Source organism: Anarhichas minor, unplaced genomic scaffold (assembly GCF_050575085.1).
Source record: "Anarhichas minor isolate MPS153535 unplaced genomic scaffold, ASM5057508v1 ptg000071l, whole genome shotgun sequence".
NCBI classification, from domain to species: Eukaryota; Metazoa; Chordata; class Actinopteri; order Perciformes; family Anarhichadidae; genus Anarhichas; species Anarhichas minor.
This window is the reverse complement of record NW_027466517.1, coordinates 1,402,501-1,415,746: the sequence shown is the minus strand read 5'-3', so window position 1 is coordinate 1,415,746 and position 13,246 is coordinate 1,402,501. Positions and strand designations below refer to the sequence as shown.

The 13,246-nt window shown below is 41.8% G+C and overlaps 1 protein-coding gene across 1 annotated transcript in view; it reads right to left on the bottom strand.

The window, feature by feature from the left end:
* Window positions 1-1,160: 1,160 nt before the first annotated feature.
* The window catches only part of slco2a1 (solute carrier organic anion transporter family, member 2A1), an 18,825-nt gene continuing 6,739 nt past the window's right edge, over window positions 1,161-13,246 (bottom strand). The window contains exons 3-15 of the mRNA XM_076079146.1: window positions 12,674-12,811; window positions 11,863-12,025; window positions 11,170-11,382; window positions 9,881-9,979; window positions 9,646-9,785; window positions 8,198-8,270; window positions 7,876-8,040; window positions 7,232-7,436; window positions 5,672-5,819; window positions 3,423-3,586; window positions 2,816-2,880; window positions 1,935-2,055; window positions 1,161-1,830 (exon numbers count right to left, since the gene is read on the bottom strand). Of these exons, the coding sequence (XP_075935261.1) occupies window positions 1,710-1,830; window positions 1,935-2,055; window positions 2,816-2,880; window positions 3,423-3,586; window positions 5,672-5,819; window positions 7,232-7,436; window positions 7,876-8,040; window positions 8,198-8,270; window positions 9,646-9,785; window positions 9,881-9,979; window positions 11,170-11,382; window positions 11,863-12,025; window positions 12,674-12,811 (1,815 nt within the window). The 3' untranslated portion in view covers window positions 1,161-1,709. The remainder of the gene's footprint in view (window positions 1,831-1,934; window positions 2,056-2,815; window positions 2,881-3,422; window positions 3,587-5,671; window positions 5,820-7,231; window positions 7,437-7,875; window positions 8,041-8,197; window positions 8,271-9,645; window positions 9,786-9,880; window positions 9,980-11,169; window positions 11,383-11,862; window positions 12,026-12,673; window positions 12,812-13,246) is intronic.

Genomic DNA, 13,246 nt, shown 5'->3' with positions numbered 1-13,246 from the left:
CACCGGTCCGTGATGGGTGGTGTATTTTTACTAACCCGAAGGCTTCTGCGCATGCGCGGCCTCTCCTCGTTCTCCGTGGAAAGACAGCTGTGATATAAAATGACGTCATGTGAGTCGGAGGAGAGGGAGAGGCCGACATGACAACCGTGCTGCTGGGCCCCGGTTTCATCCGTCTGGAAGAACTTCTTCACTTGGTTCAACACAAACTATGCTAACATGGGTTTATACGTTTGTCAATCACGCTAATAGTTTACACTTAAAGGGGTATTCCAGTGATGTGGCATTGCACTCCCATACAGTTTGTGAACGCGTAAGAGACAGGTGTAAAAAAAAAAAAAAAAAAAAAAAAGAAATTGTTAAAATTAATGGTCCACAATGATTAAAACACTGGATTCTACAATTTCCCAGAATGCAACTTGATACGAAATACCGTACTTGCCTCTAAATGAACCTCTGTAGTTTACAGCTGTGACAACCCTGATGACATCATGGTTATTTTCTCAGACTTTAGAAATATAGAGACATATATTCGATATAGATTAAAGTGCTATGTCCAGATATTTAGTCACTTACTCACCTGTACATACTATGTTAACTGTGTACTTAGTGCAGAGCAGACTAGACACATTTCACACAGACTAATCAGCACTCAAATGCTAAAATACTTATACTAATACTTGTTTTTTTATTATATATCTATTCATATTTATTTTTGTGTGTAACAGTTTGTTTGCGGTCAATTGATGAAATGCAACTTAATTCAGGAATATGCACCAAGTGAGCACAATCTAAACTACAAAAAAAGGTCTTCAAACGTTGTCACAGGGACCCCTCTAACACACATATGACCACACTACTATCTAAAAATAAAGGACTCACCTTGGCTGCTACTGTACTCAAGAGATGGAAATTTGAAATTAATTGAAATACCAAAACCACTGGTGCTGTAAAACTTGGACATTTGGTTGGTTGTCTAGGCTTTAAGACATAAACACAGAAATGAATAAAGGACTTCACGCTGACTTGATTAATTGTACTGTATATTAGCCAGTACACATTTATGCACTCCACTGTAACCAATATAACCACACCAGCAGCAAGCATAATGTGTGTGTTTAATTCAATTTACAAGAAACAGTGTACGTTATTGATATCTTAAAATTCATTAGCATTGCAATTCAATCAAGTGTTATATGTGATCATGGTATATATGAAATTAGTATTGCAATTATCACATATGTCTCAGTGTATGAGACAAACATCTATAAAAAGATAAACTTAAATATTAAGCTAATACATTTAATTAGTTACAGAATATGTTCCCATTGGAAATAGAAACCTGAACAGATTCCTCCCTTATAGGAACAAGTAATAGACAAAGATATTTACGTGTTGTTTGAACCCATCATAATTGTTGAGGTACCACACAAGAGAGGTGTTTTAGCTGTCCTCTCTTAACTTGTAATAAGTGGGTGATGTTGTCAGAGTAAATCCAATCATAAGCTTTAAAGCATCCAAAAACATTACATCTCAACTCCAGCCAGTGAAGCACCAGGTGAGGAAGTGGGCCTCCAGAAATTGAGGTCAGTGCAGGCATGTCTTGGCTGCGGCTTTCTCCAGCTGACACAGCTTGGCTCTGCAACACTGTTCTCCGGCATGTTTACCCACCACAGCAGAACTTCAGGGGACGCAGAGGCTTGGAGCTCAGCTCAGAGCGGTCCTTCTGGCCTCTTCTCCAGACTGTACACCTGGGTCCGCTTGGCCTTCCACCCCAGCATCATCAGCAGGACGATACCCATGACCTTGTAACCCACCTGTAAGCCCAAGTACCTGCAGGGATCAGACAGATGAACACAGATGAAGACAGATGATGTCAACAGTGGTGTGGATATATTGTCTGTGCGAGATGCGCTCCGAGTGGTGCGTTTTCTAACCGGTTCCTCAAGATGTTGTTGTCGTAGTAACCACAGCTAAACTTCTTTCCACACACGCGCCTCCACCAGATGCATGACGTATCGATGGCCGTCCCGAAGAGAGCGGGGGCGGGCAGCCAGGCTGAGAGGGGGACAAAGAGGTGAGTATGTAGAGAGTAAACACATTTCTATCTCCATGTGGTTGAGCTAGAGCCACTAGAGGGCAGTCCAACATTTGCTTAGATGTTCTGATGAATGGAATTCAAAGTTAAGTTCAATTTTGTGGGAGCGCCGTACAGCAGCCCAACATCCCAACATCCCAGTGACACTCAACTGTACAAAGCCCTTAAGTGTGCAATATTAAATGAATAATAGGCAATTCAAATTAATATATAGCCTAAATTAACCAATTTCTCAAGTTTGTGAGAAAATTTCAGAAATTAAACTCATTCATATAAAATATTATTTCATCACTGTTATCATCATAATTACAGAGTTTTATTGGAGTTTACTTGTTATTAATTCATAATAGCAGACTTCCCATTGACACCTTTATTTCATGTTATTTCTAAAATGAAAGTTGACCTCCTATTACACGGTTATTATGAAAAATAAGAATATAGAAATAATTTTATAATAATTAATTCAAATACTACGTAATTGATTTGATCATCAATATATTTTTCACAATTTATTCATGCAAATATTCATTTCTGACTGTTTATTTATTCATTTAGTTTTGGACACGTTGAGGCTCCATACAACAGTGAGCTAGGAGGACATGCTGGGATTTGGAGGCTCTATTGGACCGTTTGACAAACAGAAGCTTATCGTTAATACAATAACTAGTTATTCATACGAGTATGGCGCTACACACAAACAGGATTTGTGTCCTGACTTACCTAATATTCTCAAGAGTAAAAATTGAATTCCTATCGCAAATGACTTCTCTTCAGAGGGAACACATCTGAAATGAAGAGGAAAAGTAATTAGAAGGTCAATACCTGTGTTTTATATGTCATTCTTCAATACAATAGACTAGACAACAGCAGAAGTGACAAATCATATTTCATATTTCAAAAACAATTAAATTAAACAATTCAATTGTAGAAATAAATCAGATTAAGCATCTTTAGGCAACCTTGCAAAGCTAATTTCTCATCACATTTTGAGCAGTAGTCTATGGAGCATTCCATCTTATAGCTCTCCTACATTCAGAGCCCACTGAACTCCTGTATTAACTTTTGTGTTTGACTTTATTTTGCAAAGGTTTTGTAAAAAACAAAAGCTACTAAGTCAATTGTTGCTTGAAACAGTATTAGTAGAAGACTAGATTAAAATATATGATTCATATGATCACAATTTAGTATTTTTACCAGAGGACAAGCACATTATATCATCCATTAGATACATTTTGGTCATTTTGAATCTAAAAGGAATAAGAAGAAATTAAGAAGAATACGAGAATACACTGTAGTACATTGTTCTTCATTGTTCATCCTTCCTTACCTGAGCACCATCATGTACATGGGGTTGTGAGTGAGGCAGGCGATCAGTGAGGCCAGGGAGATGACAAGAATGACGGGGAGGAGGAGGTGACTACAGTTGTTCGGACAGGGAGCAGGCTGGGCATTACTCTGGCTCCCTGATATACACCTGCAGTTGGTGTACAGCTGTATCCAGACAGCAAGCAAACATTATTGTTGTTATCTCGACAGAAAAAAAGGTTTTTGGAAATATATTTATTTGCTTTCTTGAGTGTGAGATGAGAAGATCGACGTCACTCTCATGTCTGTATTCCAAATATGAAGTTAGCAGCCGGTTAGCTCTAAACTTGCTCTCAGCTTCAGAGATGCTGCGAGGTAGATTTGTACCTTTGGACAGAGCCAGGCTCGATGTTTCCCCCTGATTGCATTCTTTATGCTAAGCTAAGCTAAGCTAATTTCCTCCTGGCTCTAGCTTCATATTCAGCGCACAATCATGAGAGTGGCATCGATCTTCTCATCTAATTCTCAGAAAGGGAACTACCATATTTCCCAAAATGTCAAAGGATGGTCAGGGATTTTAAAGGGACAAAACAGGCAAATGAAAATGAATAGCTTTTTCTGTGAAAACATGGAAAGTACATGTACCTTACTTGTATACAGTAAGAAAGGTTGGATTTCTGCAGCTATAAACTTCAGCTATAAATATTTTCTTCATTTAAAATGGATCTTTCACCCTCAAACTACACCAAATACTTTTTTGGCTGATTGATTCAAGTCAAAATGCAGCAATAGTTAATGAAGACGAATTCAGACCTTATTGATTGCACATCTGAGTCCAAGAGAAAGAGAAAATAAATATTCGGAGACTTCTTGGGATTAATACATTAGGTTGCTGTAGCCATCCCTGTCTGTGTTTGTTGTGCAGCATTAAACAGCAGGCTGACATGCTGACTCAAACTGACTAATAAAATCCATTTGCAGTTTCACACATTCCACCCACTGGAAGATGATTCACAAGCTGTGACGTCTAAATACGGACGTTTCGTCCCTCTAAAAACACCTCCTATACGCTCTGTGACTAATAAGCATTGATCAGACATTGATTGTGAGAGAGTAGCAGAGCAGTCTGTTCTGACTGCTACTATACTGGAAGCTCCTGGCTCAGGAGACACATTATGTATTGTATGTCTGCTGATATGAAATGTGTGTTCATTTAGCAGATATGTCACAAAGTCTAAATATGGGATAACGCCCCAAAATCTTGTTTGTGTCCCAGCTCTAAAGAGGCATCTTAGGCCAAAGTCACTTCCTGTTGCAAGTATCGTCGTAAAAGGGACAGTTCACCATAAAATATAAATACATGCATTTCCTCTTACCTGTAGTGCTATTTAATTAACAGTATAGATTGTTTTGGCAGGAGTTGCCTAGCGTTACTAGATATATTGGCCTTAGAGATGTCTGCCTTCTCTAGAATATAATAGGACTTTATGGCACTCAACATGTGGCGCGAAAAGCGCAAAAAGACACATTTGAAAAACTCAAGAGCAAAGCCTCTTTCCTTTCTTTCCTTCTGCGCCGCGATACTGCACGGTAGTTTTTTTGGTCCTTTGAGCACCACAAGCCAAGTGCCATCTAATTACATTGTATTTTAAGGAACGCAGGCCGATATCTCTAAATCTAGGCAACTCACGCCAAAACAATCTAGATTGATAAATAGCACTACAGGTAAGAGGAAAAATATGTATTTTTGTTTTTTTGGGATGAACGGTCCCTTTAACAATGGGAAAAAAATGATGACAAAAAATCAAGTCTACCCTTTTGATGATCAGATTAAAAAAATGCCCTCAATGCAGCGTAAGCTTTCCCTACGGCACTCTGTCCCGACACAGTTAAAGGTCAATTACACCCTCACAGGCTCATTTACAGAGCCTGTAGGACAAGAACCAAAAACATATTCCCTCATCCCACATTCAGAACAATTATATTCGATTAGAAGAGACAATTATACACTTTTTCTGCTGTAAAAACAAATTGTATATATTCTTTTTGTTTTCAGTAAACGTATCTAGCATTCCTATCTTACATGATTAGTCTGCATCCGGTAATTTCACTTATTACTGCTGATGATTTATTGTATTGTTATTCTAGTGTTGCACAAATATTCCCCAAGTTAAAAAAGGCAGCCAAAAGTCAAGTTGTGTTGATGCAGCCCACTATCACAAGCATACTGTGGGACTAAACCATGGCCAGGTGCATAGAGGGGGCACTGACCTGAACCCTGTGGGTGTTGTTCGGGACTTTGGTGAAGTTGGTGCAGCCCGCATGGCAAGGAGAAATATACTCGATTCCATCAGAGCCACACACAGGGTTGAAGGCACTGGCGGGGCAGGAGCAGTTGGAGTAGCACAGGGATAGGGACCTGTGGAGGGCAGAGAAAACAAGTTTAGAACAGTCCATGTCTATTAGCATGTTGGCTTTTGACTCGACTACATCCTAGTACTTTGTGACTTTATCAGCAACAGCAACCTGCAGTCACAAAAGGTTTAAGCTGACCATGCTAGCTTAGACATGGGGAAGAGTTTTTCTTAAAGGGACAGTGTGTAAGATTTGGTGACATCTGGCGGTGAGGCTGCAGACTGCACCCAACAGAATACCCCTCCTCTCACTCCTCCCGTTCCAAGACTGTGGCGCCGTGAGCCGCTGAGTGCAAAACCGTGGTAACGCAGTTCGTCTCGCTCAGAGGGCATCTGGTTTTGCAGCCACCAGCTCACGTTTCACAAGTGTGTCGGAGAACTACGGCGGCTTTCACGTAACGTAAAAAACGTGAAACGACCTCTCTAGAGCCAGTGTTTGGTTTGTCCTTTCAGGGCTACAGTAGAAACATGGCGGTGCAACATGGCGGACTTCGTGACAAGGACCAGCTCCCTATGTGGTTTGAAGGGCTCATTCTAAGCTAACAAAAACCTGACTATTCTTAGTTTCAGGTGATTATACACTGATGAAAACATACATTTCTATATTTGATATTTCTGCTATTAGATCCACCAAAATGATACACACTGGACATTTAAGTTGCTTCAAAAATTCCAATTTTGATGATGACATGTTTTGTTTTTGTGCTGTCAGACCATTAAAGGTGCCCTGTGGATTATTTGACCACTAATAGTGCTGTAGAGCAATGTTTTTATGAGCAGGACCCCCAATTCGTTTATCTTGTGCACAAACACACACACACACACACGCATGCACAATGCAATACCCTTTATTGTCACAGTTTCAGGCTGTTCCACTGATCTACAGTCAGTTTCAAAAACGCGCCAAAAAAATGTAGCAATGTGCCAATAGAAAGGCAGGGAGGAGAAGGACCACTACAGGCCAACGTGGGTGTAAACAATGCAGGTTCCAAAATACGGACATGGAGGTATTTTCATGGCTGGGCATGTTGAAAGGTAACACTGACCCATTTTAGCCCAAATCTTGGCCAGACTAACCTACAATTTCCATATTAATGACCTAAAACAAAGGAATGGATTACACTGCGTCACGTCTCCCTGTATGTGTGTATGCACTGTATAGGCTCCCAGATTTGATGAATGACTATGAAAATGTAATCATATTTCAGAAACTGATTTGGAAATTTGGGGACTTGGGAAATATAATATGATATACAGGTTGTTTCTTGATTGTAATCCGGTTTTCACATAAGCTAAACTGAATGTGTGTAACTCTAACAATAGAAAGTCCCAAAACGTAAGACACCCCTTTAAGAAACAAAGCTTTTCACATACAGTAAAACCCTCATCATTGGAATGACCCACCCTTCTCACTCACCCATACTGTCCGTTCTGGTAGTGATTGACCTCAGACACTTTCTGCGTGGGACAGCCCATGAAGAAGAGAGGGATGAAGAGGAGGGTGGACATGGTCAGCATGGCAACGGAGAAGCGCGGGATGGTCTTCAGGGAGAGGCCGGCCTTCTTCATGATGACCCCGCCGATCAGCATCCCCACCGCGACAGATGGCAGATTCACAGCACCTGGTAACCGCGGACAGCTCAGTGATCGGCATGTAAAGTTCCTAATCGTTGTCTACTTCATGTGTCATTTTATGCGTTTCCTGACATTGTGACACAAATAGCAGGTGCAGTCTGTCCTATTGTAAAGGTTAAAGCTTTAGAAAGGAAGCAAAAACCCAAATAACATGATCGTGTGGGAAAAGATGACAGCACAAACCTAATTCACTCTTTGGAAAGTGGCCATAGTGCAAGCAGGCTGACACACTCCACAGTGTCCATTAAATACATTTAACAGACTGTTTCATTTCCCCCCCAAAGTTCACAAAAATGGTTCAATACAAACCACGCTGTACATCATGACTTGAATCATCTAACTGCTGACATTGATTACAAGCAGTCGACTGAAAGTAGTCCATCGTGGGATCTGTTCCTGAAGCCCCATCTTTACATTTGCACTTACCTACTAGCAGGCTGCTGTTGGCGGCCGATGCACTGTACTGCCGCTCCAGAAACTTGTTGAGGAACGTAGCGAGGCCCGCGATCACGGAGGAGAAGCAGCACTGGGCCAGGACCAGCATCAGGAAGAGAGGGCTCAACAGGAGGTGGACAAACATTCTGGGAAACACTGATCAGACACAAGCACACACACTGATTACTACTGGCATCGACTTCAGTAGAAACTCCCTCTCTCTCTCTTATCTATCCATTACAGGACATGTTAAGAAAATGAAACTGTGTATCTAACAGGTGGAACCTTTGCAATCTGAATCTAATATACTTACTTTTCAGGAAATCCAGTAAGGAGACATCTGGCTTCTTGAAGTCATCACTCATGTCCGTTTCACTTCCAATCACCTGAAACATAACATGCAGTATAAAACTGTGTGTGAAGGCAAATATCTGCTATGTAATGAATACAGTTGTACCAATTCTAAATTTAGAGGGCCGCTTGCAAAATCACATCAGCTCTGTTCTTAGTTGGGAAGCCTGAATCATCGGTCATCTTACACCCGCTTTGTTTGTTCATGCTGCATTGGTGACGTCAGTGACGTGGGAACATTAGAACTGACTTGACAGCTCTGTGCAATAGCTCCACAGTGCTCATGCATTCAAAATTACCCGAAGCTGTCAAACACCACAATGGAAGATTTCTGAGTTTTTGTCTCTCAAAGGGAATTTTTTTTATGGCTCTTTCATACTAAAATACATGCTCTTAGTTTTAATGTGTCCAAATGTATTTATTTCTACTGATTTTAGAGTGGATTTTAAAGGGTTGGTTCAGATGTTTTGAAGTGGGGTTGTATGAGGTCTACACGCCTCCAGTTCGACCGCCATCTACTGTAGGTAATACATTCACAATGGAGAAGTACCTCATACAACCCCAGGTCCAAACATCTAAACTATCCCTTTATGGGTAATATGGCAAGGATTTGTCAAAGTTGGCCCCCTCCCCCCCACTCAACAACCACCAAAAAACAACCACCCTCTGGTCTCCAGCGGGTGAAAGCCATCCCCAGATTCGCTCTCGTTTGAGCTTTGTCTCCTTGGAGTTTCTCCTCGCTTTATTTGCATTTTTTGGCACCGTTTCAACGGCTTACTCTTTGATGCGTGCTTACGATCTGGCACCTGGTCGCTACGTCCAATCGAGATTGACGCCCAGAAACGTCTCAAAAACAGCAAAATAAGAAAATGCAATGAGAAGGCAGAGTCTCGGCAGATACAGACACCGCCATACACTTCTAGTCTAAGGGATGACTGAGAGGGATCTTTTTTTTCTTCTTCTTCTAAACATTGTTCTTTTTAGGAAAATCGGACTCATTGTACCTTTAAGTAACACCCACTACAACAACAGCTTTATTCTTTTCCCTGAACAAAGTTGGGAGAGCCAAAATGTGGTTTCACTCACTGGGGACAGAATCCTGCGTCACCTTGTCAATGACTATCTGATGTTTTCTGCTGATTGTTAAAAGGTCAAACGTAACTCACCAACAGTTCTTGGGAACTGGAATGTGTCCAGTAACATATGTCAGTTATAATGTGGGGTAATATGTTAACATTGAGAAACCTGTTGTGCCTTCAAGACGGTGAAAACCCAGAGGAGTAAAACGCGATGCTGACATACAGCCAGTAGGTGTCAGTAAAACATGAGCGAAACGCTGCAGTTCACTGAATGTTTGGTCATAAAACAGGGCTGTTTCGTCTCTGAAAGATCCTTGTGAGTGTGACTTACATTATCGTCTGAAGGCATTCTGCGAGGGAAGAAGAAGTAAGGGATGGAAGTGAGAAGCAGGCAGGCGGAGGTGATGAGCAGGCCTATCCACCAGGCCCCCACCCAGCGGGGATCGCTCGGTTGCAGCTCGAGTTCAGCTCCTGCAAGGAAACGTCAGTGGACGAGTGAGTCATCCTTCTTGCTGTAACCCGACTGTAAAATAACTTTGGGATGCCTGTAAACACATGGTCATTACCTAAACCAATTTTGTCCACGTCCACATAGATCCGCAGCATGAATGAGCCGAGCAGGTAGCCGATGGCAGGCCCAAATACAGATACTGCGAACAGGATGGCTGCGAATGATAAAGCCAATGTGAGGCAGAGTTTATGTATTATTAAGTATTCTTGAGCTGTTTTACAATGTTCTTGCCAAATCGCGACACAATCTGACTTTTTGTCCAAAAGGCATTATTGTTTGACATGGTTTTGTGTCAGTTTGTTTTGGCTTTTATGCATTAATAGCCCCAAAATCAATCTCGACGCAAAGCACCAATCAGTGTGCTGCTCAGAATGAACCAATCAGGTTTAGTCTCTCTACCAGTCTCCTCACTGCTCTGTGACTGAGGATAACGAGGATGGGAAAGAAATCATGATAAGCTGCTTAATCTTAAATTTAAAAACGTGCAACTTGCTGATTGTATCAAAAACATTATGCCACATAATAACAAAAACATAACAACATTAGCTGGGATGAATTCAGGTTTCTAGCTGCTAAACATTTCAGTAATCGGATGCTAACTCTACCGTGCTCCTAACTGAGGTTGTTTCCTTTTCAAACTTGTGTTGCACTGCAGCAGACACACTGTCTGAAAGTGACTACACCCAGAGCTCAGAACACGGATACTGATCTATCTTTTTGTCCAGGCAACAAGGGTAGGTGTAAATGTGGGAGAATAAAAGATGTTAGCGCTGGAAAGAAGATCAGCAGAGAAGACGGAAAGAAATGCAGAGAGAAAATGTCAGAAAATTAGAGAATTTCTTTGAATGTTTGATTGTGTAAAATGGCATTTTTACAAAAGAATTGATGTGACCAAATGTGTCTGAATATAAAAGATGTTTATGTGTCCAAATATCTTATATCTTTCATTATGCCTTCACAAGTTATTGAAACTTTCAACAAAATCATTGCTTTTTGTTCTGCCTCAGCAGACAGAATATTATAGTATATAGAAAACCAGTTTAAAAATGTAATAGGATTTTCATATTACGTATTTAGAGTACTTTAAGGATGCCTATTATTTTGACCAATGAAAGAGAACCTTTCCAGTTTTGCTATGTGAGATATGAAACATTTGAACCTCAACACCTAAAAAACACTTTTTTTTAAAACCTCAATGTCACAAAATACATGTTTAAAATCTGTATATTAAAAAGCTTTTCTAAATGAACAACTGCAGAATCCCCGAGGACGATAGCACCGTGTACCTCAGGTTGTGTTCTCTTCTATCCAAACAAATCTACCGCTGAACTACAGGCCATTCACCTATGTAAAGAGGGGAGTTGCCGGGCCCAGCATAGTCATCTATGTAGGAGATCCCAAACGGCTGGATGGGCACCGAGCCCACGCCGAAGAGCAGCTGAGCGCTGGCCATGAGCAGCCACAGGTTGTTGGTGTCGGCCAGGCGCCTGGACTCGCCGCGGCCGCAAGACTCCAGGCCGCTCGAGTTCCTCTGCAAGTTGCAAATGTCGTGGCGATCTGGATCACGGCAGGTGGTCACACGCGGACGGGAGAGGGGAGGAGAAAGAAAAACAACAAAAAGAGTTAACGACAGGCCAGTGGATGCAGATGTCCAGCTCATTTCCTGAAGCCTCTCTGGCCCTTCGCTGACTCTGTCTGCGGGTCAATTTAAATAGGAAAGAGGGACATTGCTTTTACAAATGAAATGCCTTGGAGGCAACTCTAATGTTCTTAACTTTCAGGAAGTGCATAGAGATTATGAATTTCCTTCTGTTTTTTCCAAATTTCAGCTGGAGAGCACCGGCGGGTACAAAAAGCCAAAGAGCAGGTACTTGTTTGACTCCCGCTGAGTGCTAATGGAGCCTTCACTGAGACCAACCCTTACGTAAAGTCTCATGAATTGCGTTGACATATTTGTACATTCCCGAGTCCCCCTGCTCTGGACTGAGTCACACCAGCTGTCACAGCGGTGGCCTCGCATTCAGGTGTTTGTCTTACTGTGTAATGCGGAGTCGAATTCGTAGGGCTGGGATAAGAAGTGAGGTAAGGTCAGCATCATGGCGCTGACGGCCATCAGCAGGCCGCCGATTCCAATGAGGCGAGGACGGTGAACGCGGTTTCCGAAGTAGCTCACGAACACAATCAGCAAACCGTTGCTGACCTAAGAGACAAAAAAAAAAAAAGAAGAGACACATGCTTCAAAGAGGAGCCAGAGGAAGCGTCGTCTCTCTTTTCAAATCAATCCCGTCACTCTTCTCAGGTCTCACAGTTTTCCAACATGACTAATGGACTCTCAAAACCAAACATGGAAGTGGCCAGGGTTGCACTGTAATGTAAATTTGTAATGTAATGTAAAATGTAAATTTAGTGGAGTTTCTATAACCAACATCTTGAGTCTTTCTTTGATGTGTTTTCATAAAATATCATGCAATCAAGTCAGATCTCGTGAATCACTTTCTATATAGAAGTGCAGCCAAATCCTGTGAGGATCCGAGCTGCAAAAGAATTTAAAAAGCCTAAAGGCAGCAAATGTCAACATGGTGATGTAATCAGTCACTAGTGACCCCTGGTCATGCATACTTGAAACCTGGAAAACAACTGGAAAACATTTATCGGTGCATTTAAATCCCGGTACATGTACGGTACACTTTATCATTTCCTCGACCCCACGCATCCGTAATAAAGCTGAGCCAAAATACTTCTGGCTCGATTTCAGAAAGTGTGATTTTGATAAGTTGCTTGTTCTCCAATTCCTCCAAATAAAGCTGTCATTATCTCAGGCTGTGGTTGTGTTGTTGTTGGCTCCTACCTCGTGGAGAGAGGAAATGGTTCCCGAGGAGTAGCTGCTGAGGCCGTAGCGTCTCTCGATTGTGCTGATGGTGCTCTTGAAGTAGGCGCTGTACAGCAGCTGAGAGAGCTGCAGGAGGCCGTGGCACAGGACAAACAGCTGGGACACACGGACACACAGACACACAGACAGGTTGAGTCTCTAGGTTATAGTCGTAAATGTCAAGTGTCTTTTGTGCCATTTTTAACAGCAAGAGATGCTTAGCTGCACTCACATAGAGACAGATCAGACTCAAAGCCCAGAACATATTCCTCCCCAGAGGCCTAAATAGTTCCAAGAAGCAGAGACCCCTTCAGAGGAATCCCATTGTGATCCTGTATGTGGCGTCTCGGAAAAGCACCAGAGGATTCGAGTTAAGCACAACTATTTCAGGCCAGGCGACACACTGAGATGACGTTACGTTCAACCAACGCAGCGCATACTTAAACTTCAGAGAAGCAATATTATCTGCACTGTGAAATGCAGTGAGGAAAGTGGAACAGCTGCTTCACAATAACACAATTTACAAGTACCAACGCATCAGGCCTGGACTCC